The sequence below is a fragment of the Canis lupus genome, chromosome 21, assembly GCF_048164855.1.
Source record: "Canis lupus baileyi chromosome 21, mCanLup2.hap1, whole genome shotgun sequence".
Classification (NCBI taxonomy): Eukaryota; Metazoa; Chordata; class Mammalia; order Carnivora; family Canidae; genus Canis; species Canis lupus.
In genome coordinates this window covers 38,669,966-38,697,599 of record NC_132858.1, presented here as the reverse complement: position 1 = coordinate 38,697,599, position 27,634 = coordinate 38,669,966, and the positions used below count along the sequence as shown (strand labels likewise).

The window sequence follows — 27,634 nt, the reverse complement described above, 5'->3', positions numbered from 1 at the left end:
GATTAAAGTAGGGGCAGATTGTAATTACAGAATTTTCTTTATACTTACAAGCTACATGTATATCTTTACCTACTCATATTCTTTTATATTTCCAAAAAATTTATTTATATTTAATACAGATTATAAGTTTTCTTCTGGTGTTGTTTCATTTGGGGGGATTTTTTTCCAGATTGCTACTGGTATATAAGAAAGCTTTTGGTTTTTCTATATATACTTGATAATTGGGTATGAAGTTATATAGTAGTGAAAGGTTATCAATTCTTCATAATCAGGAGCAGATTTTTTTTTTTTTTAATTCAGCTTCATGCCCCATTTGGGGCTTGAACTTAGGACCCTGAGATTGAGGGTCACATGTGTCACTGACTGAGCCACCCAGGGACTCCAGAGAAACAAATTGAATCACTTTTTTGTTTTTTTTTTTTAATTTATTTATGATAGTCACACACAGAGAGAGAGGCAGAGACACAGGCAGAGGGAGAAGCAGGCTCCATGCACCGGGAGCCCGATGTGGGATTCGATCCCGGGTCTCCAGGATCGCGCCCTGGGCCAAAGGCAGGCGCCAAACAGCTGCGCCACCCAGGGATCCCAACAAATTGAATCACAATAAGATACTTTGTAATATTCAGGAAGTGATTTTTTTTTTTTTTTGGTGGTACTTCCAGTGTTGTGTTTGTCTTTGAAACCTGAGGTTTCTGTTAGCAGAGTAGAACTACTTAGCTTGACAAACATTTTTAGTGCTTAGGTGCCGTGGTAGGTTTTAATAAAAATGACAGAATCAACAATAAAGCTTCTGCCTTTAAGTACCTTAAACAATCGAATAGGATACTAGAAAAAAGTAATTATAATGTTTAATGCAGTAAGTTAAATACCACAAGATGGATGGAAAATAGTGAAGGTACTGGTGGAAATGGAAGTAGGCAGATATTAAGAAAGGGAAAAGGAATACAGGAGGTAGGAATGGATGTTTGAGAGAACCTTTGGTGGTAGTAGGATTTCAGTAAAGAAATGAAGGAATTCTAGGTAGAGAGCATTATTTGAAGTATAACATTCATGGAACTAGGTAGGAAAAGAGCTCTACTATGTCATAAAAACTAATGGAAGAAAATAATTTCAAGATGTTTGATTATAGTTCTGACATTATATATTGCTGAGCATCTTCATTCTGGCCCTTCACTTTTGATTTTAACCATCAGTGTGTTTTATAAGACAAATTCTGCTTAACATTTCTCTGAAGTCAGGGCAAGTTTTGTACATACATAACTTACCCCAAACAATTTATTCATGGACTCTAAGATTTTGTGAAGGATATACCATCTATTGCTGTGTAACAAACTTAAAACATAGTGGCTTAAAATAACAGCAATTTTATTATATTTGATGATTTAATGGGTCAGGAATTCCAGCAGGATTTACTAGGTGATTCTGCTTCATGCAGGGGTGAGTAGAGTTGCTCAGTGGTGGTTGGATGTTGGCTGGTCTTGTTTATTAGATCCCAAGATGGCTTTACTCACCTGGGTATTTTCTCATCCCTTGGGTAAGTGAATGCGAAGCTGAGTCCATCTCTCTCTCTGTGTCATCTTGGGGTCTTTCCATATGATCTCATCAAGATAGTTGGATTTCTTACATGGAAGCTCAGGACTCCAAGAGACCTGAGTAGAAACAGCAAGGCTTCTTATAACCTAGCTTTGGAAGTCTGAATCATTTCCTCCCTGTACACATATTAGGGCATTAATAGGTATGTTTGTTGTGTAAAATTTCACTTAGAGTACATTCTAAATTGAAAATAGATAAAGAACCTTTAGGAGCAATATTTAATGATACTTTTAAAATATATAACTTTTTAAAATTTAGAACTTTAATTGGTTGTATGAAAACAATAGTATATAAGAGCAGTGGTTCCCATATATGCTGTTATCATTAACTAAATATTATATGATTTACTGTTTGCATTATAGAGTATAATTTTAATTAAATAACGTATGTAATTGTATAATGTTGACTTTAGAGGTCTAGAATATCCCAGATTGTGTGTGAATCACATTTTATATGACAGCTATAGTATAAAATTCAGTGACTATGGGGATTTAAGTCTGTGATCTAGATACCAAATATAATGCCTTAGTACATTTGTATCTTGCTTTTACAATATTTTGAGAGGAGGAAAAGTAATTGTGCTGCTGTTTTGGAGGCAGATCTTTCATGGTTGGTCAGTGAAGAAAGCCTGACCTGAAATTTTTAATTACGATAGAAAAGGGAGCCCAGACCACTATTTCATGTTATTCCTGGCTTTGGCTTTCCTCTAAGTACTTACTTATCTTACCTTACCTTACCTTATTTATTTATTTATTTATTTAGTATTTAATTTTTTGTTTTCCTTTTTAGTGAGTCTGTTTTTGTGACTACTATTACTATTTGTCACTAGATGTTGCTAGGATGTTACTAGATGCTTTCCTAATAAAATTCTACTATTTATATCTAATAATGATAGCTACCTTGGTCAAATGCCTGTTATACATACTGGGTGTAGTGTTAGAACTAATGCCGGTGTTGCCTTCAGTCCTTAAAAATTTTAAAAGATAAGGGCTATTATCTTCGATAGATGAAAATACAGAGACACACTAACATAGTAAGTAATTTGTGTCGGTTGGTGGCAGAGCTGGAAATTAAATATGTCTAACTACAAAGCCTGAGTTATTTCCAATGTATTACAGTACATATAGAATTTTGTAATACCCAGCTGTCTTAAACTACATTTTCAATGTTCTCTTCCTTGTTTTTGGTCTCAATATGTTAGAGCAACCTGCCTATTCCTGAATAGCACGATAGATAAGTATTATACAATTTGAACTTCCTCTAACATCTTCAGACAGAAACATTTTTTGCATTACTGCACAAAACATAGGACGTTGTTGCTGTATGAGTCATTATCCTAAATTTTGCCCCTTGTTGAAAAAAGCAGAAACATCGAATCAGAGAACACTAAAAGAGAAAGGTTCATCAGAGTTCAGTTAGCATAAGCTCCTGACTTTGCAAGTACAACCAGGAGAAGCTCCCTTACACTCCTTCAGTTCAGCAATTCCTAAGTCCTTGTGGTCTTAGTTACCTGAACTGCATGGGTCTTTCATATTTCAGGGTTCTTAACACATAGCAGCTTTTACAGTTTAATCCCTAAGGACCTTTCACCCTTTCAGTAGTTTCCCTCAGTATGGATGAACAGACAACTCTAGAGGAGTCGGATATTTTAAATACCATCAGCCTCAAGCCTGTCAGATCTCAGCCATCTTTTAATTAGAAAGAAAGGGTTTTCTGCTTTGCCTTCCAAGTTTCTGGAACCCATTTCTATGTCATTCCTTCCTATTAAATAACTATCTACTGGGAAATATTTGGTGCAGAAGAGCTAGAAATAGTGCTGCTTATATGTACAGATTATAAGTTAAGAATTATCTATTATTAGCTAAATACAATGAAACATTTGCAATCCAAAGAATTCTCATTTTATTTATTTATTTTTTTTGGTTTTCTTTCCTAAAGTGTGGCATAAGAGCTCTTAACTGGAAATTTGGGGACCTGGTTAGGAGTTTTCCTAGTTATGCTACTTAGTGTCTGTGAGAAAATCTTGAAACTCTGGGCCTCAACTTTTTTCTCTGTAAAATGAGAGTAGGTGAAATCTTTAATTTGTTCCTATGAAAACACTAAATTTGTGGAAACTTTCTGGCAACTACCCTGCTTCAACACTGTCTTACTGATTCTTGTCATACTCTTAACTATTTTCTTATTGTTTATTTCTGGAAGCTTGTAGAATACTTACAACAGCGTTTAATTTCTTAAATTACCTCATTTCTCTGGTTTGTCCTCTACTTTTTTCCATATGATTCAACAAACATTTATTTACTTACTGCCTGCTATGTGCTTGACACTGTGTACGGAAATGCAGAGAGGAAAGCTGTTTATATTTCTTGACTTCAAGAATTTATAATTTAATTGGAAAGATTACTAGCTGGGATATAACAGACACTTTGTATTGTTACTCATCTTGTTTCTTTTTCTTGTTACTTTTTTCTTAACTTCTTTGCTGACCCTTCAGATGATTTTCAGTAATTTGCTTTTATTTATATTAATAACCCTTTTCTTCTTTTGCCCTGTGGAAACTTCATTCGTTTTGAGCATCAGTAATGTGCAAAACACTATTCTAGATTCTATAGAAGACAAAGATGTGTTAGATATAAAAACTTGCAGAAAAGTTTATAATCCAGCATGGCAGGTAGAAGAGGTTTCAAAGAAGCAGCATTCAAATCATAAAAAAGGAGGAAGAGGCAGTGGTGATTTCTAGTAGTAGGGATCAAGGAGTCCTTAATGAGAAGCTGAATTTCAGCTGAATCTTGCAGGATGTGTAGAATTTTGATTGGCAGGAATTGGGATGGGCAAAGGCATTCTAACTAAATGGAGTACAAGTAGTAATGAATCAAACAATCCAGAATCTTGTGTACATATACATGTGGTTGAGTAGTAGAAGAAATTATTAAAGTTTGTTTTGACTCTACAGATTCTTGAATGGCATACTGCGAGGATTTTCCTTTTTGACATAGGGTGGGTTTGTTCATTTGTTTAAAGTAGAAGAGAGTGACATGATGAGATGTATTTTCAAGGAGTATTTTTTGGTCACTCTGCTGAATGGATTGGTGAAGAGGAGAGAAACTAAGTAGGAAGATCACTTCTTTCAGAAGATAATTAATCAGTTATGATGATGGCTGTGGAAAGGTAAAGGAAGATGGACATATTTCAATGGAAGAATAGGCTGAACTGACCAAGTAATTGAATGTTAGGAAAAATCTGAAGAGGGAAGTATAAAGGTTTCTGAGAATTTTGAATTTAGATGTTGGGGGATGTGCCTTTAACATAAACAGGGAATGAAAAGGAAAGCTTGGGCCTTTATATGAGAAAGATGATGATTTTGGTGTTAAATATTTCTTTTCTTTTTAAGATTTTTTGAATTTTTATTTTTTTTAAATTTTTTAAGATTTTGTTTGTGTATTCATGAGAGACACGTAGAGGCAGAGACATAGGCAGAGAGAGAGAAGCAGGCTCCCTGTGGGCAGCCCAGTGCAGGGCTTGATCCCATGACACTGGGATCACAACTTGAGCCGAAGACTGACTGAGCCACCCAGGCATCCCTTTAATTTTTATTTTTAAGGTAATCTCTATGTCCAATGTGGAGCTTGAACTCACAACCCCAAGATCAAAAGTTGCAGGCTCTGCTGACTGACTGCACCAGCCAGGTGCCCCAGGGTGTTAAATATTTCTTGTGGAGACGAAGTGGTGAAGTTTGGCCAACGGGTTGGGTGGAGGGGCACCTGGGTGGCTCAGTCAGTTAGACATCTGGCCTTCCGCTGGAGTCATGATCCTGGGGTCATTGAATCGAGCCCCATGTTGGGCTCCCTGCTCGGTGAGAAGCCTGCTTCTCCCTCTCCCACTCCCCCGCACTTGTGCTTGCTCTCTGTCAAATAAATAAATAAATAAATAAATAAGTAAGTAAGTAAGTAAGTAAAAGTAAGTAAGTAAGTAAGTAAGTAAGTAAGGCAGCCCCGGTGGCGCAGCGGTTTGGCGCCGCCTGCAGCCCGGGGTGTGATCCTGGAGACCCAGGATCGAGTCCCACATCGGGCTCCCTGCATAGAGCCTGCTTCTCCCTCTGTCTGTGTCTCTGCCCCTCTCTCTGTGCCTATGAATAAATAAATAAAATCTTTAAAAAAAATAAATAAATAAATAAAATCTTTTTTAGAAGGTTGGGTTGAGATATTAGCTTGGGGATTCATTTGCCTAACAGTTATAGTTTAAATCCTAGGAGTGCATTCTTAGACAAGTATAGAGTAAAAAGAAAGAAGTATGCCTAAGATAAGATGCTAAGGAGATTGTACAGGTTTTGATGATAGATAGGATCATGAATTCTGGAGTAGTCAGGATGTGCAATTCCACTGAGATGTAGGAAGAAGTTTTGAGGAAGAGGCTAGTTAATCTTTTGCAATGAGAACCAATTAAAAAAAGGCTGAGCTGAGAAGGCATCACTTCTCTTTTTAATATATCTTTTTTCTTTCCATTTTTATAATGTTACTTTCCCTCTACCTCCCCCTTCAATTCTGTATTATTTCTCATTTTCTCCTGGGTCCTGCTTGTTTTCAGATCTATTTATAGGTATACTTACTATCTGGAGAGGGTGATCAGGAATATCAGTGTTGTTGCTCAGACTGATTTCATAGACTGCATTATTACGTGTGAATCCTGCTGCATACCCACAGCAGGCAAAACTGTGATAGCAGGAAGCCTATTTGAGGATTGTGCCACAAGAATGTATTGTGGCGAGATGCTTGGGTGGCTCAGTAGGTTAAGTGTCTGGTTTTGGCTCAGGTCCTGATCCCAGAACCAAGCCCACATCAGGCTCCCTGCTCCCTCTGCCCCTCTCCCTGCTCCTGCTCTATCTCAAATAAATAAATCTATATCTCAAATAAATAGATCTTTAGAAGAGAGAAGAATGTATTGTGGCTGAAAGCTTTAGTAGGAAATTCTACCGATACTTCTTAAGAATAGGTAGTGTGGATTTTTATGACACTTCTTCATTTTTTTATTTACTTTTTTATTTTTTTAGTGTAAACTCTATGCCCAGCGTGAGGCTTGAACTCATGACCCTGAGATCTAGAGTTGCTCTACTGACTGAGGCAGCCAGGCCCCCCGTGACACTAACAACAACAACAAAAATCTAATGAACCTATATGAAGATCCTTCTTTTTACAAAAATATTTCATTTAATGAGTCATGGTATATATAGTATGGGATTTCTGTCTTTTCCTTAAAATCTATTATGTTGAATAAGTATATTCATACTTATTCAGAATACACATATAATTGTATCATATTTTCTCCTTTTGTTCTTTTTGTTAACTATAGCATGACGTTGAGCTACTGTATATAAAGTGAAGTAGAAGTGCACTTAACAATTGTAATGAAGGGAAGACTTTTTTAAAAAGGAAGATTATTTTCTCCTTTTTAAAAAATATTATTTATTCATGAGAGACACAGAGAGAGAGGCAGAGACACAGACAGATGGAGAAGCAGGCTCCATGCAGGGAGCCTGACACAGGACACAGGACTCGATCTCAGGACTCCAAAGGCAGGGGCTAAACTGCTGAGCCACCCTGGAATCCCCAGGAGTATTATTTTCATTATGTGTGTGTATTAGGTTATATATTTATTCACGGTTTTATTTTGAAGTGTTTTTTTCTTATCTCTTCTGATAAATCTTAAGTGACTCTAAATCTTAAAAAAAAAAAAAAAACCTGAATATAATTATCAGTTCTAATTGCAAGAAAGAGATATAGTCTAACAACTTAATTACATAAGTAATATGAATCCCTTTATGTTGTAGAAATTATAATTAATAATATAAATAATTTAGAAGTACATGAAATAAAAACCAACAGTTCCTCTTATTCCTTCTACAGAAGTGAACCCTGTTAGGTGTTTTGTGTTCTTCTTTCCAGACTTTTTCCTATGCATTTACCTATATACATAAGTACATGTACACACAGAAAAGAATACATAGCCTATTTTTAAAAACCTAAATATACTATATGCGTTTTTCTATAACTTGCTCATTTTACTTAAGAGTGTGTTTTGGAACTCTGTCCATTACATTGAGTGAAATGTATACACACTTGCACACAAACTATGTGTGTCTGTGTCATGTATATATGTATAGTTGACACAATGCCATATTAGTCTCATGCACACAAACTCTTTGGGTATTTCTTATTTATTTATTTGACTATGGTTGACACACAGTGGCACATTGGCCTCAAGTGTACCAAATAGTGATTTGACACTTTATACATATGCTATGCTCACCACAAGTGTAGCCACCATCTGTCCCATAAATATGAAAGGGCTTCATGAATTTGCATGTCTTCCTTGCTCAGGGGCCCTACTAATCTTTTCTGTGTGGTTCCAGTTTTAGTATTTGTGCTGCTGAAGTAAGCACTGTATTTCTTTCTTTTAATTAACTCAGTTTTACCTTTATAAATTTTTATAAATATAAATTTTGGTAAGCTCTTAATTTTAGAATAGTTTTAGATTTAAGAAAAGTTACAGAGTGCCCATGTATTCTGTCCTCACTTTCTCTTATTGAAATTTTACATTTGTATGGTATGTTTGTCACAATTAATGAATCAATATTGATACATTATCATTAACTGAAGTCCATACTTTATTCAGATTCCCTTAGTTTTTACCCAATGTCATTTTTCTGTTCAAGGATCCCACCCAAGATACTGTAGTATCTTTACATTTAGTCATTGTGTAGGCTCTTCTTGGCTATGCCAGTTTCACAGACTTCTTGCTTTTGATTACCTTGATGGTTTGAGGAGTAATGATCAGGCATTTTGTAAGATGTCCTTCAATTGGGGTTTGTCTGATTTTTTTCATAATTAGAATGGGGCTATTGGTTTTTGAGAGGAAGGCCATGACTTTGTAAATTTTAAAAATAAAATTTAATTTAAAAAACTTAATTTAAATTTTTTAATTTAAAAAAATCAAGGGGCACCTGGGTGGCTCTGATAGTTTTAAATGTCCAGCTCTTGGTTTCAGTTCAGGTCATTGATCTCATGGGTCCTGGGATCAAGACCCCCCAGGGCTCCATGCTCTGCAAGGGGTGTGCTTGAATATTCTCTTCCTCTGCCCTTCCCCCCACTTGTGTGTGTGCATGTGTGTGTGTGTGTGTGTATGTGTGTGTATGTGTGTGTTTGCATGTGCTCTCCCTCTCTCAAATAAATAAATCTTTTTTTAAAAAATGAAGTAGTACTGAAAGGTTTTTAATGAGATTATGTCCCTAACTGTCTGCATTTCCTGCCCTGACCCCAGCTATTAACTCCTTTAGTTTCATCTTTTAATTCCAGATTTCTGAATAAAGTGCTCATACTGCCTTTTAGTTTCTGATTGGTCAGTTGTAGACATATATTGCATTCTTGTTGAGAGTAATAGGATTTAGCACTTTTTATAACCTAGCTTTTTTTCCATCCAGTAATATAATAAAACTTAAAGTGTGATAATCAGTGCTAATTATGACTTTGCAAATACTGTTCGGTACAGTCAGAGATCCTTTTCTGTACAGCATTCTGGATTTTCTTTTCTTTTTAATTTATTTATTTATGAGCGACATAGAGGCAGAGACACAGGCAGAGGGAGAGGCAGGCTCCACGCAGGGAACCCAATGTGGGACTAGATCCTGGGTCTCCAGGATCACACCCTGGGCCAAAGGCGGTGCTAAACCGCTGAGCCACTGGGGCTGCCCTGGATTTTCATAATAGTTAAAAATTGCCTCTCTACACACAGATGGTCCCTGCCTTGCAATGACTTAAAATTTTTTGACTTGATGATAGTGTGAAAGCAGTGCAATTCAGGAGAAATCGTACTTTTAAATTTTGAACTGTACTTTTTGAATTAGCAACATGTGGTAGCATATTGGTATCACATATCTGGTGATGCTGTGTGGAGCATCGAGCCATAATCCCAGTCAATCATGGGATCACAAGGATCAACAACCTATACAGTTAAAAACCATTCTGTCCTCATACAGCCATTCTGTTTTTCGCTTTTAGTACAATATTCGATAAATTACTTGAGGTGCTCAACACTTCTTTATTATAAAGTAGGCTTTGTGTTGGATGATTTTGTCCAACTGCAGGCAAATTTAAGTGTTCTGAGCACATTTGTAAGTTAGGTGTATTAAGTGCATTTTTGACTTAATGATAGTTTTCAATTTACAATGAATGGGTTTATTGAGACAAAATCCCCTTGTAAGTCAAGAAAAATCTGTTTATGTCTATTGCGTCTTCGTTTTCTGTCCTGTTCTTTGTGTTGTGTGATAAGAGATAATCTGACAATTCCTTTTTATTCCTGGAGGTAGTTTCTGCAGTGGTTTGTTTACTCCTTAATTTACTTGAGCATATCATAACAGGGGATGTGTGTATAGTAAAAATTTTTGAATTTTTGCTTGTCTGATCATGTCTTCCCTCATACTTGATTGATAGTTTGGCAGATTAAAGAATTCCAAATTAAAAATTATTTTCATTCAGCATTCTGACGGGATTTATATTGTTTTCTAGCATCTGCTGTCATGTTGAAGAATTCCATGTTATGACCTGATCTTTTATATGTGATCTGATTTTGTTTTGTTTCGTTTTAATTCCTTACGAGCTTTTAGGATCTTTTCTTCATCTCCAGTGTACTGAAATTTCATGATAGTGTGCCTGGTGTGTGTGTGGTAAGAGGGGGCTACCACTGTGAATTCCATTCTTTGTGCTCATCCCTTGAGGGAATCTTAATTTTGGTGACTTATCTTGTCTGAAAAAAATTCTTACACTTATTTATTTTGGCATTTTTCTGTCCTATAAAATTCTGTTTTCTTTTTCTGAAGTTTAATTAATTTGATATTGAATCTCTGAATCCCTTAGGAATGATCCTTTAGGTCATTATATTTTCTGCTATTTTCCACTTCTTTGTCTTGTTACTCTCTTTTTTGGAAGATTATCTCAACTTTATCTTCCAACTTTTTGAGCTTTTCAGTATTGCTATTGTATTTTTAAATTCTGAAAGGTTTTTTTTTGTTGTTTTTTTTTTTCCTGATTCAATTTATTTTAAGCATTTTAGGGAAGGACAGTTAGCTTGTTTTTAGCTCCACTCTTTGCCTTGCCTGGAGTACCTGAGTTTCAAGCCTGTTCATTTTCTCCTAACAACAAAAACTGGATGTTTGCCTAAAGGACTGAGATTGAATGATTACTTGACTGGGACAAGGGTGGGAAGACTGGGAAGTCCAGTTATTTTTTATATTATATTTATTTTTATTGTGTCATGTTCATTTTTATGTAATTTTTAAATATATTTATGTCTATTAGTTTTTATATAAAGTCCAACTATTTTTTTAAATGATTTCCTTTAAGATTCCTGTGTGGGTGTATATGCAGATGTATATACCTAAATATGTATGTATGTGTTTAGCATATATTTACAGGTGTACATATGTATATGACAGATGTGGTAACATTTTATAAATTTACATTTATATATGGTAAGTTGCCATTTTCCTCTAACATTTCATGATAATTATCCCTGCCTCATGATATTAACTGTTATTCAAACATGATTTTTAATGTCTTCATATTTTCCCATTAATGAATATACCCAAATTTAATCAGTTCCCAATTATTAAACATTTAAGTTATTTACAGTTTTTCATAATTCTAAATAATATGAGGACTCCTGTATATGTATATTTGTGCTGGCTTGTTCTTTCCTTTTTATTAAATCCTAGCAGTGGGATTGTGAGATCAAAGGAACGATCAGGTTTTTTTTTAAAGGGGGGCAAGGACAGAGAGAAAAGGAGAGAAGGAATCTCATTGCTGAACATGGAGCCTGAGGCAGGGCTTGATCTCAAGACCCTGAGACCATGACCTGAGCCGAAACCAAGAGTCTGATGCTCATCCATTTGAGCCACCCAGCCACCCCTGAACTATTATTTTCTTCTTGTTTTCCTTTTCTTTTTTTTTCTTTTCTTCTTTTCTTCTTTTCTTTTCTTTTCTTTTCTTTTCTTTTCTTTTCTTTTCTTTCCTTTCCTTTTTTTTTTTTTTTTTTTTTTAGATATTATGTTGTAAGAATTCTTCCTATTAAAAGAGACCTACATAAAAAAGAAATTACTCCATGGCTTTTTTTTTTTTTTTTTTTTTAATTTTTATTTATTTATGATAGTCACAGAGAGAGAAAGAGAGGCAGAGACACAGGCAGAGGGAGAAGCAGGCTCCATGCACCAGGAGCCCGATGTGGGATTCGATCCCGGGTCTCCAGGATCACGCCCTGAGCCAAAGGCAGGCGCCAAACCGCTGCGCCACCCAGGGATCCCTCCATGGCTTTTTAAGGAAAATTGTTTTTATTGAGACTTACACAGAAAAATTGTGGATGCCTAATATTTTTGAAGGAGTAGCTTCATTAAATCTTAGGATTTTTTGTCAAAAACAACCAGGCCGGTTAGAAAAGGGAAATAAATTTGAGGAACTACTCTTGGAAGGCTGTAGGAACTAAGAATTTCCTTCCTTGCTGTGGTATGACTAGGAAAAGAAGGAAGAATGAATACAGACTAACATAGAGCACCTAAAAAGAAAGTCACAATGTACTGTAAAAAATAACACAATAATTTCTTACTGTGTCATAGGACCTGTTTCATGAATCAGACATTTATTGAAGAAGTAGAGCCTTCTCTACCCTTAAGGAACATAAGCTATACACTGGTGGGAGCAGGGATCATTATAAGAAGAAAGATAAGTTTATAACAGAAAAAATACAGTGTGAAATTTGCTCTAACAAAGCTAGAGAACCTGCTTATTATATTATACAGTAGGGTATTAATGGACCTGGTCTGATTTCTTAGTACAGAACAGATGAGAATGAGCCTGTTGGTGACCACCAGAAGTTAGAGTTGTCACCTCTCATACTTGGAATGATAAATGATAGTTGAGACAATAAAAATTAAATGATACTGAAATACTGTTTTTTAGTTTTGAACAGGTACATTTTTTTTTGCTTTTGAGTTCATCAATATGAGTATAATAATGAGTTTAAATTTTTGTCATGAAAAGACAATCCTATTTCTTAGATTTTTGCAAGCAAGGAAATATATAATATACTTTTGAAAATTTTTAGAATGATTAAAAAATAGTGGCAATTTTCTGTTACTTAAAACTACGAATTAATTCTTAAGATTCCAGATAAATGGATTGTTATTGTATTATAAATCTCTTAAAGGGGTGCCTGGGTGGCCTAATCCATTAAGTGTCTGTCTCTTGATTTCTGTTCAGGTCATGAGATCTAGCCCCGTGTCAGGCTCCGCACTGGATGTGGAGCCTGCTTGAGATTTTCCCTCTCCTCTCTCTCTGCTTACCCTCCACTCTGGGTCTCTCTCTCTCTCTCTCTCTCTCTCTCTTTCTCTAAAAAAATTAAAAATTAAAAAAATTTCTTGAAAGGATTCTCTAAGAATGCTTTTTATGACTTTCTCCTTACTGAAGTGACTCATCTAATATTTGTGTGTGTGTGTTTTCTTCTCTGTATTATTATAATGACTGATACAGGTAGAGACTAGTAAATTTTATTACAACAAAATAAAAACAATGATTTTGTTATTTAAGAACTGATTTTCCATAGTGGACCCACAGTAAGAATCAAATGATATTGTTGATTTTAAGACTCTTAGTGTACAGCACTATTAGTCATTTTTTGCTCTTGCGCATAAATACTTAATAGAAATATATTGGGTGTATGAAATCTGAAAGGTACTGCTAAGTTAGTAAATTGAGTATATGTTTGAAAATCCCATTTCTATTTTATTTTAAATTACTTTAATCAATTTTTTTAATCTTTTACATACAGTAATTGTCTTTAGCACATGTGTATTTTTCCATATGTGTAATTTATAGTTTATTTTGGTTTTATAATGACTTAGTCATTTATTCCTTCTCCTTTCCTTCATTCTTTTTTTTTTTTTTTTTAAGATTTTATTTATTAGAGAGCACACACAAGCAGAGAGAGGGGCTGAGGGAGGAGCAGACGGGAGTCTCAGATGAGACCATGAAAGATAAAACTGTACAAATTCTTGGTCATGAAGAGAAATGAATAAAAATTAAAAAGGACAATTTTTTTTTTAGAATGACAGTTTTTTAAAGAACAGTATATATTATAGGAAACATGATGCCAGGGAGCCGTTTTCCTTCTGAAAAGATACAGAAGTGGCTTTTATGAGTGTGAATACACTATAATATAACAGCAGACTTGAGATTCTATAGACAGTGGTATTCTATATTGTTATAGCCAAAAAATGCTTATTATGGCTCAATATAATGGATAGACATAGATAATCTGCATTCATAGGCTTATATCTTTACAGTATGCGTTTGTCTATTTCCTATTTAATCTTTATGTAAACTCCATTTATAGCTGAAATGGGAGATCTGAGAGTTTGTTATCAAAGTTGCAGAACTTGCACCTAGGTCTTCTCAACTTTTAGGCTTTCCACTTTAATGTTTACCTATAACGTGTAAACATGTGTTACAACATCTTTATATTATCTGTAATCTGATTATGAAACATTTATTTATTTTTAAAAATATTTTATTTGTTTACTCATGAGAGACAGAGAGAGAGAGAGAGTGAGGCAGAGACCCAGGCAGAGGGAGAAGCAGGCTCCCATGCAGAGAGCCCAATGTGGGACTCGATCCCAGGTCCCCAGGATCATGCCCTGGGCCAAAGGCAGGCGCTAAACCGCTGAACCACAGGGATCCCAATTATGAAACATTTAATGGAGACATTTAAAGTTAGATTTTGAAAAAGGATATGCCCTGATAAGCAAAAAATTCTAGGAAGGGCAAAAGGTTGAAAGATTGAGATGTGTGTAGGTTGGGACAGCAAACAGATTTTGTTGTCCCACAAAAATGCTTTTCTGCTATGAATATATAGGATGGTTTGTGTTTGCTTTCCTTAGAAGGTTTTGGGTTTGGGGTGGGAGGTAACTATAATTATGTTGTCAGTCACTCTTCTTGTTTTGGCTATGCTATTGTTTCTGTTTCTAGATATTTTTCATATAATGACTTTATATCTTCAGTTTATCTTTACTTAATATTATACCTGAAGGCATATTCTAGGACCCTTTTTCCTACTTTATGAAACTAATATGGTCCTGTCGTAGAGACTTTGAAACTTCTTGCTATCTAAAAATAATGGCTTTTAGAGGTGCCTGACTGACTCGGTTGGTAGAGCATGTGATTCTTGATTTTGGGGTCATGAGTTTGAGTCCCACATTAAGTGTAGAATTTAAACAAAATAATGGTTTTGGGGGTGCCTCAGTAGCTCAGTTGATTGAGCATCTGCCTTTGGCTCATGTCATGATCCCAGGGTTTGGGGATTGAGCCCCTCATTGGCCTCCTTGCTCCATGGGGAGCCTGCTTCTCCCTCTTCTTCTCCCTCTCCCTGCTGCTTCCCCTGCTTATGCACTCTGTCAAATAAATAAAATATTTTTTAAAATGGCTTTTAATAATTTGCACTATTATCTTTTAGTATTATTTCTGTATGTGTGTATATATTAATAATTAATAATATAATTTTATAATTTTTATTTATTTAAAGATTTTATTTATTTATTCATGAGAGGCAGAGACACAGGCAGAGAGAGAAGCAAGCTCCTCACAGGGAGCCTGACTTTTATATGTGTGTAAGCTCCATCTATTTGGAGTAATATTTTATGGCTGGATGACAGCCTGTGACAGGATTTCAAAGACTTTGAACATCAGGAAGAGTAGCAAACTAGTCTGAAGCAGGAGAACAGCTTAATCTATTTCTAGAATTTAAGTTTTCTATGAACAGATGAAGACCTTACTTACTCACTTCTGTATCCCTAACCCTTTTCCTATACTCAGCAGTGGATATTTGTTAACTTGGTGAGTTTGTTCTACCATCAACTATCTTCTCTTCTGCTTTGAGTATTACCACTTTTAATCAAAGCACTTTGTCAGTTTGATAGGTAAAGTTTCTTATTCGAATTTGTATTTTTTATTATATGAATGAGTGTTTTAAAATGTTTATTAAGTACATGGATTTAGTTTTTGAGAGTTAATCTGTTTAAGTAGTCTAGACCTGAGTTATTCAGTGTAGTAACCACTAGCCTCATGCAGCTGTTAAACACTTTGAATTGAGTTGTGCTTTAGGTGTAAAATATACTGGATTTTGAAGTCTTATAGTGAAAAACAATGTAAAATGTCTCAATAATTTGTTAGTGTTGGTTTCATTTTGAAATGACAATTTTTAGATCTATTGGTTAAATAAAATGCATTATTAAAATTAATTTCATCTGTTGGTTTTTGTTTCTAATGTTGACTACTAGAAAATTCAAATTTATGTATCTGGTAAACTTTATATTTCTACTGGGCAGTACTAATCTAGACGGTAACCTAATCAGGAGGTGATTAGGACCTGAATTAGGGTAGTATTTATAGAAAGGAAAGTAAGGAAGGATTTTAAGAAATTCTGCAATATGTGCATGTACTGTATAATCTCTGTTACATTACAAGATATTTTACAGTTTTAAAGTGCTTCAATCATGACTTTGTAATCAATAATAAACTTTTTCTTTTTTTTTTTTTTTTTTAAGATTTCATTTACTCATTCATGAGAGACACATAGAGAGAGGCAGAGACATAGGCAGAGGGAGAAGGGGCCCTGATCTCAGGACCCTGGGATCACCACCTGAGCTGAAGGCAGATGTTAAATCACTGAGCCACCTAGGTGCTCCTCAGTAGTAAGCTTTTTGAGAGCAAAGACTACATTACTATTTTGAAATTCTTTTCTACATCGTCTGTTTTGCTGGGTACATAGTAGCTTGATTGAATAAGAATAGGACATCAAATAATCTTAAACTCAAATTTGAATCTTTAGAATGCAGATCAATGATTCCTAGAGTTCTTATATCTTTTGTTTTAATATCCTATTATCACTACCTAGTCAGATCAGTCATATCTTTTTTAAAAGGTACAAGGGTAAGGGAACTAACATCCAATCCTATCTGTACCAGGCTCTGGGTAGTCACTTTATACATTTTTTTTGTAACCTGTGAGAAAGATAACCACCATTTTATAAGTTAGGAAACTGTGATTGAGTAATTTTTATATTGTTATGGTATTAATCCAGATACGATCAACTTCAAAGCCTAGCACTTTATCCATTGTAGTTTACCATCTTGATTAAAGTTAGTTATTTTAAGTGACTTGAGGTTAGTCTAATATTGTGGTTGACATGAATTAAAGAAGAACAATCTTGAGAGTGAAATGTATAATGATAAATTTTAATAGTTTATGATGTATATATTATGTGTTCCATGTTAATATATGACAGGAAATTTGGAAATCTGTTTCTCCAGACCTGAGAGGAAGAATAAAAGGCATGTTTGCTTTTCATTCTGATTTTTCATGGTATATTCTAGATTCTGTATATTCTAGATTCTGTATAGTTCTTGGGAGAAAATTACAAGAGTTTTAAATATTTCCTTTGTTTTGTCTTTCAGATAAAATCAAAGACAAAATTAAAGAGAGAGATAAAGAAAAAGAGAGAGAGAAGAAGAAGCATAAAGTAATGAATGAGATCAAGAAAGAAAACGGAGAAGTAAAGATTTTGCTGAAAAGTAAGTTTATAATTCGGTGATTTTGTTTGTTTTATTTATTGGACAGAGCAAGCACCAGCAGGGGGAGCAGGAAAGGGAGAAGCAGGCTTCCCATTGCGCACTGAGCTTGATGCGGGCGGGGCTCCATCCCAAAACTCTGGGATCTTGACCTGAGTCCAAGGCAGACGTTCAATCGACTTGGAGTCACACAGGCATCCCTATATTCGGTGATTGCTCAGTGTACTTTAGCTTAGTGATTCAAATAAAGGTTTGTTGCTGAATTTTGCTGACAATAAACTTTAATAGTGAGAATATGAAAAGTTTTGTAATAGTGAGGGGTTCTAATCTGTATGGTAGCATCTTTAGTATATTTCATTTGTGTGTAATGAAAAAGTAGAAAAGATTAGGCTTCATTAAACTATTAGGTTCCTTGAAGTAGGTTATCTAATTCTATGTTTGCATTACTAGTTTTTACCCATACTTAGATCATCTAAAAAGGCTAAAACAATTTTAGTAAGATAGGGATGGTAGAAGAAGTGAACTTAAAAATATTTGACAATAATCACCATAGTATAGTCTAGTATCAGAGAGGGAACATTTTACTCTGACCTGAATTAGGAGGTATACTGTTTTACTTTGTGTGTGTGTTGCAGGGTTAAAGAATGTCCTCTTTTTTGTTTCCTGTTTTTTTCTCTATTGTTACATTTGTTTTCAGTTGCTATTTATACTTAGGGGGTGGTTGTTGGGTAATAATACAAATCCTATCAATAAATCTGAACTTTTTAAAGGAATATGTGTGGTAGAAATTGAAGTAAGGACAGTCTTAAATTTACTCTGATAGCAAGATAAGAAGAATCAGTGGCAGTCTGGTTGCTAGACAGCTAACAAATTCATTAGCTGCCCCTACTTAGTTGAGAATTTGCGGGTCAGAACATACTGACTTTGATTAATTTGATATTAGACTTATGTGTTAATATACCATTATATCCACATTAAGAAGAAAAGGCTATTGTACTGTATGTGTAATGAAATAACTGGATAAACTTTATATTATTTAAGACAAACAGAATATTAGATTCTATATTTTCATTTTTTGTCATGTTTCCTGATTTTTTTTTTTTTGTCACACTTTATTTAAGCTCTATTTTCTACTTGTCAGAATTTTATATTTTGTAAAGTTCTTTTGACCTTGGAAGAAATAGGTCTGAGCTTAAGTGGATGGCTACTTAGTAAATGCTCGTGGTCCTTTTATTCTGTTTCTTTTGACAATGTGTTTTATTTGTGTTGTTTAATTAGAGTGTAAGCCTTTGAGGCAGGAATCAAATCTAGCTACACTAGTGCTGTACAGAAGCTAATGATTCATGCTTGAGGTGTTTACTTAACTTTACCCTGTTGGTTTAGTCAAATAGTCATTTTTTACTGGTTTAGTCAGATAGTCATTTTCTTATCCAGTGGAATGTACAGTGATGAAAATTCCTGTTGCTCAATTGAATGTTGGATTCCTTACATACCATTAATGTGAAATATGTGAATCTAGAGATTACATATGCAAACAAAATTTAAAATAATTTTAGAAAATGGGAGATGCTTCAGTAATATGCAATAGTAACCTTGACTTTGAAGTAGATGAAAAATCTAGGAGATATTTTGAAGTGAGCTAAACTGAAAACCTAGTGAAGATAAAAGGAAAAATAATTTTGGAAATGAATTAGTGACCTCTGAGATAACCATGGGAAAATGTATTTACTGTAAAACAGAGGTAAATGATAACTTAATTACTGCCTTACAGGGTTGTGAAGGTTAAATGAGGTAAAGTATGGTAGAGGTCCTAACTATGGTGTTTGGCCCACATATAATTCAATAAGTGGATATGAATCTTTTTTGTAAACGTGTATGAAAGATTAAATCTTGTGATTGCAAAACAGCAACAAAATTATCTCCTCCCTGGGTAAGATATAGATAATTAAATGAATAAAACATGATTCCTTTGGGAAATAATGCCTGTCCTATCATAAGCACCAAGTAAGTGTTAGCTGTTGTCATTATCCAATAAAAACAGTTTGCTCTGCTAATCTATCATCAGGGAAAGGCCCTCTTTGTTATTGATTTCGTGTAGCAACAACAGAATCAATTTGGTGGAGGCCGTGTACTGTTACTTATTACTGTGTGCCCTTTTTTGCTTCATGGCTTTCAGCCTTTATTTTGTCCTTATAATTTTCTCCTTGTGATAATGCTAATGTTGCAAGCAATGGCACACTCAAGCATTGATTGTTTGATGACAGCACTTGCACATCTAAAATAGATTCTGTTAACTCCACACCAGCCTCACTTCCTTCAGGTTTTCATCAAAAACTGCATCAGATTGAATATGACTAGAAATGTGTACATAATTATATACATGCTAGAAAGTTTTTATTAATGCAGAAATCCATAAAATAGGATAATGTGCTTTATGAGAAATAGTTTAAAGGAACAAATATATTTGACACATAAGCTTTTTTTTTTTTTTTAAGATTTTTGTTTATTTATTCATGAGAGACAGAGAGAGAGAGAGAGAGAGAAGAGAGGCAGAGGGAGAAGCAGGCTCCCTGCGGGGAACCTGATGTGGGAATCGATCCCGGGACTCCAGGATCATGCTCTGAGCTGAAGGCAGACACTAAACCACTGAGCCACCCAGGGATCCCCCGACACATAAGCTTATTTAGTTCATCCTTTTATATTAATGTCTGCCAACTACTTATACAGAGCATAATTATATGTTCCAGCCATTTCTATGTTGTGAAAAGTTGTAAGAACAGAGATATTAATGATTATAGTGTTTTTGAGAGTAAGTTTTATTATAGTATATCAGAGAAGCTTTCTGGTGAGCAGGGGGGAATGGAGATTAAAAAAAGCCAGTATCCAAGATTATTGGTAGTTTACCAAAGGTCATAGGTAGGTAATTCATGTCAGGAAGAGTGAAAATAATGCTGTGCGAACAAAGTCATTCTCTATAAAGACCAGAGGTTGAAAATAGCTAAGCTAATTACTACTTTTTTCTATGTATGGTAATGAAGTTATATATAAATATTAATTCCCATATTAGATGTGAAATTAGAACCAATTTTTCTGGGCAGCCTTTCTTTTTTCTTTCTTTTTTTTTTAATGATTATTTATTCATGAGAAACAGAGAGAGAGAGAGAGAGAGAGAGAGAGAGGCACAGACACAGGCAGAGGGAGAAGCAGGCTCTGTGCAGGGAGCCCGACGTGGGACTTGATCCAGGTCTCCAGGCTCAGGCCCTGGGCTGAAGCCGGCGCTAAACTGCTGAGCCACCCACGCTGTCCTATTTTTTCTATTTTTTAAATTTATTTTTTATTTTTTCTATTTTTAACACTAAAAGTATACTAAGGTTAGTGATGGAAATTAATGCCAGTAAATTTGTGATTTTTTTAAAAGTTTTTTTATATGATTAGCTATTAACACATAATTTTTTTTTTTTAAGATTTTATTTATTTAAAGAGAGACACATACAGCGAGGGAGAGGCAGAGACGTAGGCAGAGGGAGAAGCAGGCTCCATGCAGGGAGCCTGACTTGGGACTCTATCCCGAGTCTCCAGGATCAGGCCCTGGGCTGAAGGCAGCACTAAACCGCTGAGCCACCGGGCTGCCCCACATAATTTGTTTTTTATCTGTGTCTATGTGTTTTGTTTTATTTTGTTTTGTTTTTTTGAGTGAGAGTCTCATTTTCTCTGGCTGCTTTTGTGTACCTTCCTTTGTATCTCAATCTCTCTTTGCATTTTCATATCTGTGGTTCTGTGTGTATGTGTGTTTGTATGGGGTCCACTGTGTGTGTGTATCTGTGTCTTGGGGGAGGATCCCCTATCAACCTTACACGTTCATACTTTTTGAGGGTCCATATTATGACAGCTCTTCTTTCTGTTACGGTTATTTATCAGGATCCTTTAAAAAATATATAGGTCTGATTTGAAGAATTATAGGATTTAGGGAAATGTGTGCTTTAAATACTTCTTTTTTAGTAAGTAAGGGAGTGTAAGGGAAGAACATTGATATTCAAAATGGTCTAATTTCCTTAAAGTATTTAAAAATTTTCTCTCCATATGTCTGCTGCATTTCATGTCATTCTAAGATAGGAAATGAATGACAGATTATATAAAACTTAAAAAATCTATCTAGTGAATGCTGGTGCCTTGGTTTGGTTTAAATGTAAAGAATGCATTTTACTTGTGTCCATCAGAGGACCCTGAGACTACCCCCAGGTTTGGTGATTTGCTAAAGGACTTAACAGGACTCAGCATATAGATGTACTCATGACTATGATTTACTGTAGCGGAGGATACAAAGTGAAATCAGTTGAGAGAGGAGGCAAATGGGAGGAAGTCTCTAGACACAAGCTTCTAAGAGTACTCTTCAAGTGGAGTCACACAGGATACACTCAATTTTTTGAGCAGTGAACTGACAACTCATGTGAAATGTTGTCTACCAGGAAGCTGATTAGAGACTTGGTGCCCAGGGTTTCTATTGAATGTTGGTTACATAGGCACCTTCTGTCTAGCATCTACCAAAATTCCAGGCTCCCAGAAGGAAAACAGGTATTCAGCATAAACAATATCGTTGACACAAAACGTTTAGGTACAGTGAGCCACTCCTATCAGCGAATTGTGGGAACATTCCCAAAGAACAAGTTTCTCAGATGCCAGCCAAGGGTCAACCTTGCGAGCAGGCCTTTCTAAGATTAGCAGTCTCAGGCATGTTATGTTAACTCTCTTCTGCATACTGTGCTCTCTTGAGTATTTAATTACAGAGTAGTTTGTCTTGGGAATCTAATTCTTTGATGCTCATTATGAGACTCTCTTCACTGATTTTTTTACTATTTTACATTTTTCAGTTTCTGTTTAATACTATTACTATTCTTATCCATTCTCGTGACTAAGAAAATAAATAGGTTGTTGTGCCTATTTCATTTCAAAGTAACATGTATTCTAATGACTGGATATTTTCTGTTTTACTTTTTAAACATATGCTAGGCATAAATGTAATATAATATTAAACTTATATTTTCATTCAAATGAAATTGTTTTGGCAATCCATATAACTTGTGTAATTTTACTGTGTTTTCAATTTAGTTATTATACTTAGGCCTTTTAAACTTTATGTTTTGTTTTTAAATTCATTTCTGTCTTTTTTCCTTGATATATTTGGATTTTGCTTACATATAAAACCTCTTTGGGGCATCTGGGTCTCCAGTCATTTAAGTGTCTTCCTTCAGCTCAGGTCATGATCTCCGGGTCCTGGGATTAAGCCCCATATCAGGCTTCCTGCTCAATAAGGAGTCTGCTTCCCCTCTCCCTCTTGCTCCCCTGACTCATGCGTGCTCACTGTTTCTTGCTCTTTCTCGAATAAATAAAATCTTAAAAAAAAAAAATCCACTTCTTTTTTCATTTTGATTACCTCCCTGTTTTTTATTATTAATTTTGTTCTTAAGATACTTATCTGAATCGAATATTTCGATACTTCATCCAAGGTTCCAAGTATGAATTTGTTAATATATTTACTTACTTACTTGTGGTCTCTGTAGAGAATTTTATGGCTTTACAAACCTCAGTAAAGTTGAAAGGCTTTTATTTTTGCTTTTTGTGATTATACCAATTTAGTCTTCATTGCATATTTATGAATTTTTAGAAGTAATGGTTTATTGTTAACATTAAACTCCCTTTTTTAGAATTGCTATCAACTTGAGAGAATTTTCTTTTTAAAAAAGATTTGTTTATTTATTTGAGAGTGAGCAGGAGGGGCAGGGGGAGAGAGAGAGAGAGAGAATCCCAAGCAGACTCCACGCTTGAATGTGAGCCCATCAAGGGTCTCCATCCCACAACCCTGAGACTACAACCTGAGCTGAAATCAAGAGTCTGACGCTCATCCAACTGAGCCATCCAGGTGCCCCACCTTGAGAGAATTTTGATATTTGTTGTTTCCAAGATTAGGAGTTGATGGTATTTATATTCTGGAAAACTGTGGCTGTAAAGGGGACAAGGAAAAATTCCACAGATCTCAGTTGGTGAGAGAAATCTTTTCGTTCATGGATTCATTAAATATTCATCTATAGCAAGGTATTAAATAACACGAAGGATACAGTGACGGGGAAAAAGTATCACTTCACTTTGAATTCATATAAAAGTTACTTGTTTCACTCATATAATATGTGGAAGGACACATGATATAAAAGTATTCTATGAGTGAAAAAAATAACTTTGTATGAATTTAGAATGAAGTGATTCTAGTTCCAATTAGAGAAATGAGAGAAAGCAAAATGAAGGAATTGATACGAGTTGTCTTTAAAGAATGGGTAAGAAAGAGGTCAGGAGTAAGTACTGGGCTGGATAAGGGTATTTTAGGGAGAGAGGAAATGCCTTTGCAAGTGATAGAAAGATAAGGTAGGGCTAGCTGTTTTATAAGAAATTATAAATAGTGCAGATTGACCAGAGAATGAAGTACTCGAGAGCATTGTCTTGGGATTCCATACTGAAGTGATTATATTTTATTTGGGAGGCATTGAGAACCCTTGAAAGAAGTGTACTCAAGGGATGAATATGATCAAACAATATATAAAACTTACAGAAAGATTAATACTGCTCTAGCATTTAGGATGACAATCAAGAGACTATTAGACCAAGAATTAATAAAGAAGTGAAAAATCAAGGATGAACAGGATAATTGTTGAATCTTGGAGAGATTGGGAAGAATGATTTGAAAGAATATCACTGAATTTGATATTTGAATGTTCCGGAAAAGTAAATTTGAGTAGACTAGAAGCAGACCTAGAATTTAAGGGATGAGAATGATAAGGTAATAGAAGGCACTTGGCATAGATGGTTCTTTATGAAGAGTTTGGTCAAAAGAAGAGGAGAGGAAACTATATTTTTTGTAACGATTTTTGGAGTTGGTGGGAAGGGCTTACTTTTGAAAAGTCTGCAGGACACCTCACTCACTAGAGACAAGAATAAAAGACATTTGTGAATATGAAAACATTTAGGTAAGGAAGTAGATTGAGAAAATTTAATTCATAACAGGCAATCTGTAAAAAGTGAAGTAACAGGTGGAAACAGTGAATGCCTTCTTAACTCTTACTGGCTTTCTCATATTAGGAAGCATGTTTTCTTGTGAAGGTGTTTACTTTCTCCTTTTTTTCTTATTGTACAGAAATATATTGTGATAATGTTACATGTTTATAGGTACACTTAGTCTGTAGCTATATAGACTCTAAATTACTCTTATTTTTTGGAATTCTAAATTTCTGGGCCTAGAGTCTACTTCAGTTACATAAGCTCATTAATATATAAGCTTATAATGCCCCAAGTCTTTTATATTTATCTCTTTATTAGTACATGGGTATACTTTATTTATGCTTAGAATGTGAGAAATTATTCTATCATCTTCCTTATGGCGCCTTATTGGATCTTCATCAGGAACTTTGCAAACTCTAGTGGACCTCTAAAATAGCCCATTTTAGATGAGAGAGTAGTTTTATTAAGGAGGAAATATGGTAAAAAGCTAAGGAAATGCTGTGTTTGTTACTGTTACACTATGCAAGTCGTTTTCTCCCATTATGATTTACAAGTATTGATAACTACATGCAATTTTGAAGAACTTAGATGAGTAAAAATGATGATATATATCAGTGGGAAACATCTGGAGGTCGTTATTCATATTGACCTCTGTTCAGCATCCCATTTCTGATTTTCTCCCTTTAAATTTGAAGAATATACTTTCTGTAATGTCCATTCATTACTTCAGTAAACACTGAGAATCTGCTACATGTCAGAATGGTACCATGGGAGACTATAGGTGTAAGTTTGTTCTAGACAGTTCCTTAAGCATGATTTTTTTAAGTAACTACAATACAGAGTTAAAAAAATTTTTTCCCCTCACAGGTGGGAAGGAGAAACCAAAAACAAATGCAGAAGACTTACAAATAAAAAAGGTAAAGAAGAAAAAGAAAAAGAAACACAAAGAGAATGAAAAACGGAAGCGTCCAAAAATGTATAGCAAATCAATTCAAACCATCTGCTCAGGATTGCTATCTGATGTTGAAGATCAAGAAGCCAAAGGCATCCTAAGTGATAATGTAAAGGATTACAGTGGAAAGAATTTGGATAACAAGAACTATGATTCCAAAATTCCAGAGAATAATGAGTTTCCATTTGTCTCATTAAAGGAGCCACGGGTTCAGAATAACCTCAAAAGGTTGGACACTTTGGAGTTCAAACAGCTCATTCATATTGAGCACCAGCCTAATGGAGGCGCATCCGTTATCCACGCCTACAGTAATGAACTCTCCCACCTGTCTCCTGTGGAGATGGAGAGGTTTGCAGAAGAGTTTGTGGGTCTAGTGTTCAGTGAAAATGAAAACTCTGCAGCTTTCTATGTAATGGGTATTGTTCATGGGGCAGCTACTTATTTACCTGACTTTTTAGACTACTTTTCATTTAATTTTCCCAATTCACCAGTGAAAATGGAGATATTAGGAAAGAAGGATATAGAAACGACGACTATGTCCAATTTTCATGCTCAGGTAAGAGGTTTTTAGTTTTGTAGGGTTTTTTTTTTTTTTAACTTTTAGTTAAATGTTTTTGTTTTTGTTTAGTTAAATGTTTTAGACAAGTTTCTGTTCATTTTACTGTAGGTTTGAAATAAAAAGGTAAGAATATAATGACAACTCTTGGGAATATTAAGAATAAATTACTTTCTTGATGTAAACATAAGAGTATAAATTTCAGAGTCTACTTAATCTCTTTTTTCTTAAAGATAATTATTGAAATAGGATTCTGTTGTCCTTTTTTGCAAGTATTTATCTTGGAAATGAAAGGACTGAAATGAATTTAGCCATGTATTTTCCATGTAAGCAATTCCCTTACTTGAAAATCACCTAAAGTTGACTTCTTGCTTTATGCCTTAAAATCGCTTGCTGCTCGATGCATCGCATAGTAGGTGCTGAGTAAATGTCAGCTGTTAAATATATTGTCGTACAAAGGAATCAGTTAATTGTACAATTATGTGAGAAAAGTAGCACTGCATTTACTGAGCTAACTTCCTTTCCTATCCTTTTCTATAGAATAGAACGTCCATCATCGTAGACAGTGGAGGCAAAATCTGGTCCACTGACTCTTGAAAGTGAATGTGCACTCCTCTGAAAGGCCATTGACATTTTTCACCCACTCTCAGATCAGGGACTGCTTAGGCCAGGAGATTAGCTGATTTTCATATTTATGGGTGCTGAAGTCTCCAGTTTTCTAAGTAATAATTGACATTATTCTAATTTGGAAGGAGGGAAAAAAGTAAAGAAAGTGTGAAAGGGATCTTAGTGATCATCTGTTGCAACCTTTCTCAATTTACAAATAAGCAAACAAACATAGATAGGCGTAACTTTCTATTTTAAGTTTGGCAGCAGTACCAGGAGTAGAACACAATCTCCTTAATCTTTATCCAGAACTGTTTTACTTACTCTGAGTATATTTCTTTTTTTTTGATACATGTTTAAGTTATAGTTTCCAACTATTTAAGGTCTGGACATCCAGTCACATCCACACATACTTTTATTTCTGATTTCTTGATTCTTCCTAAGTAAAGCGCTCTCTCTCTCTCTCTCTCTCTCTTTTTAAAGCTCTGTCTCTTAATCTAATTTGTGGTATCCCTCCAGAGAATGATTTTTTTTTTAACCATTTATAGAGTTTTTTATTTGGGAAAATGCTTTATGAGTTACAGGGACTAACAACATGTACTTGGAGCTAAACCAGTCTATAACTTGAGGTTTTTCTTGTCCCTTGTCCTAAATTTGGAACCTCTCTTCCAGATTTAATTTGTAGTAATACTTTATAGTCATTGTAGTGAGTTGTGACTGGGTTAATGTGGGTAGCTGGAGGAACTCTGATATGGGGTGGATGGAAAGAGAAGGGGGCTAGTCCTGGTCTTGACACGTACCAAATGTGACACTAGACAGCTGCTTTAGCTCTATGTCTCAGTTTTCTCACCTACAAAATAAAGATAATTCAGTTAATTCTGTTGGTTAGAAATATTTCATAGAACATTAACAGGTTATACAAAGAGAGTTATACTGACTTGGTAAAATATTATGACTTTCCACTCTGCTGAATAGATGGTGGCTGGCTTCTGAAAGAGGATTTTTGAGTGTGTTCATTTAAGGTAGTGAGTTCAGCAAGTACTAAAGATAAAAAATTACCACAAATACTTTTTATATAGATAAGGAGTTGACTAAATTATGGTATATGCACGCAGTGGGATATTGTTAAGCCATAAAAAGGAATGAAATACAGATACATGATGTGGATGAACCTTCAAAACGTTATGTTGAGTGAAAGAAGCCAGTCGGAAAAGGTCACATATTG

The 27,634-nt window shown here is 34.9% G+C and overlaps 1 protein-coding gene, 1 long non-coding RNA gene and 1 other non-coding gene across 3 annotated transcripts in view; 1 reads left to right on the top strand and 2 right to left on the bottom strand.

The window, feature by feature from the left end:
* Positions 1-27,634, top strand: part of RSBN1L (round spermatid basic protein 1 like) — a 60,477-nt gene that overhangs the window by 13,414 nt on the left and 19,429 nt on the right. The window contains exons 2-3 of the mRNA XM_072791410.1: positions 17,138-17,254; positions 25,163-25,803. Coding sequence (XP_072647511.1) covers positions 17,138-17,254; positions 25,163-25,803 — 758 coding nt within the window. The remainder of the gene's footprint in view (positions 1-17,137; positions 17,255-25,162; positions 25,804-27,634) is intronic.
* LOC140613031 (uncharacterized) lies at positions 200-27,272 on the bottom strand. The gene is made up of 2 exons (XR_012014149.1): positions 27,210-27,272; positions 200-1,649 (listed from the first exon to the last, which is right to left on the bottom strand). It is a non-coding gene; the product is annotated as an uncharacterized lncRNA (long non-coding RNA).
* LOC140613681 (U6 spliceosomal RNA) lies at positions 7,919-8,026 on the bottom strand. Its single transcript, XR_012014573.1, has one exon. It is a non-coding gene; the product is annotated as a U6 spliceosomal RNA (small nuclear RNA).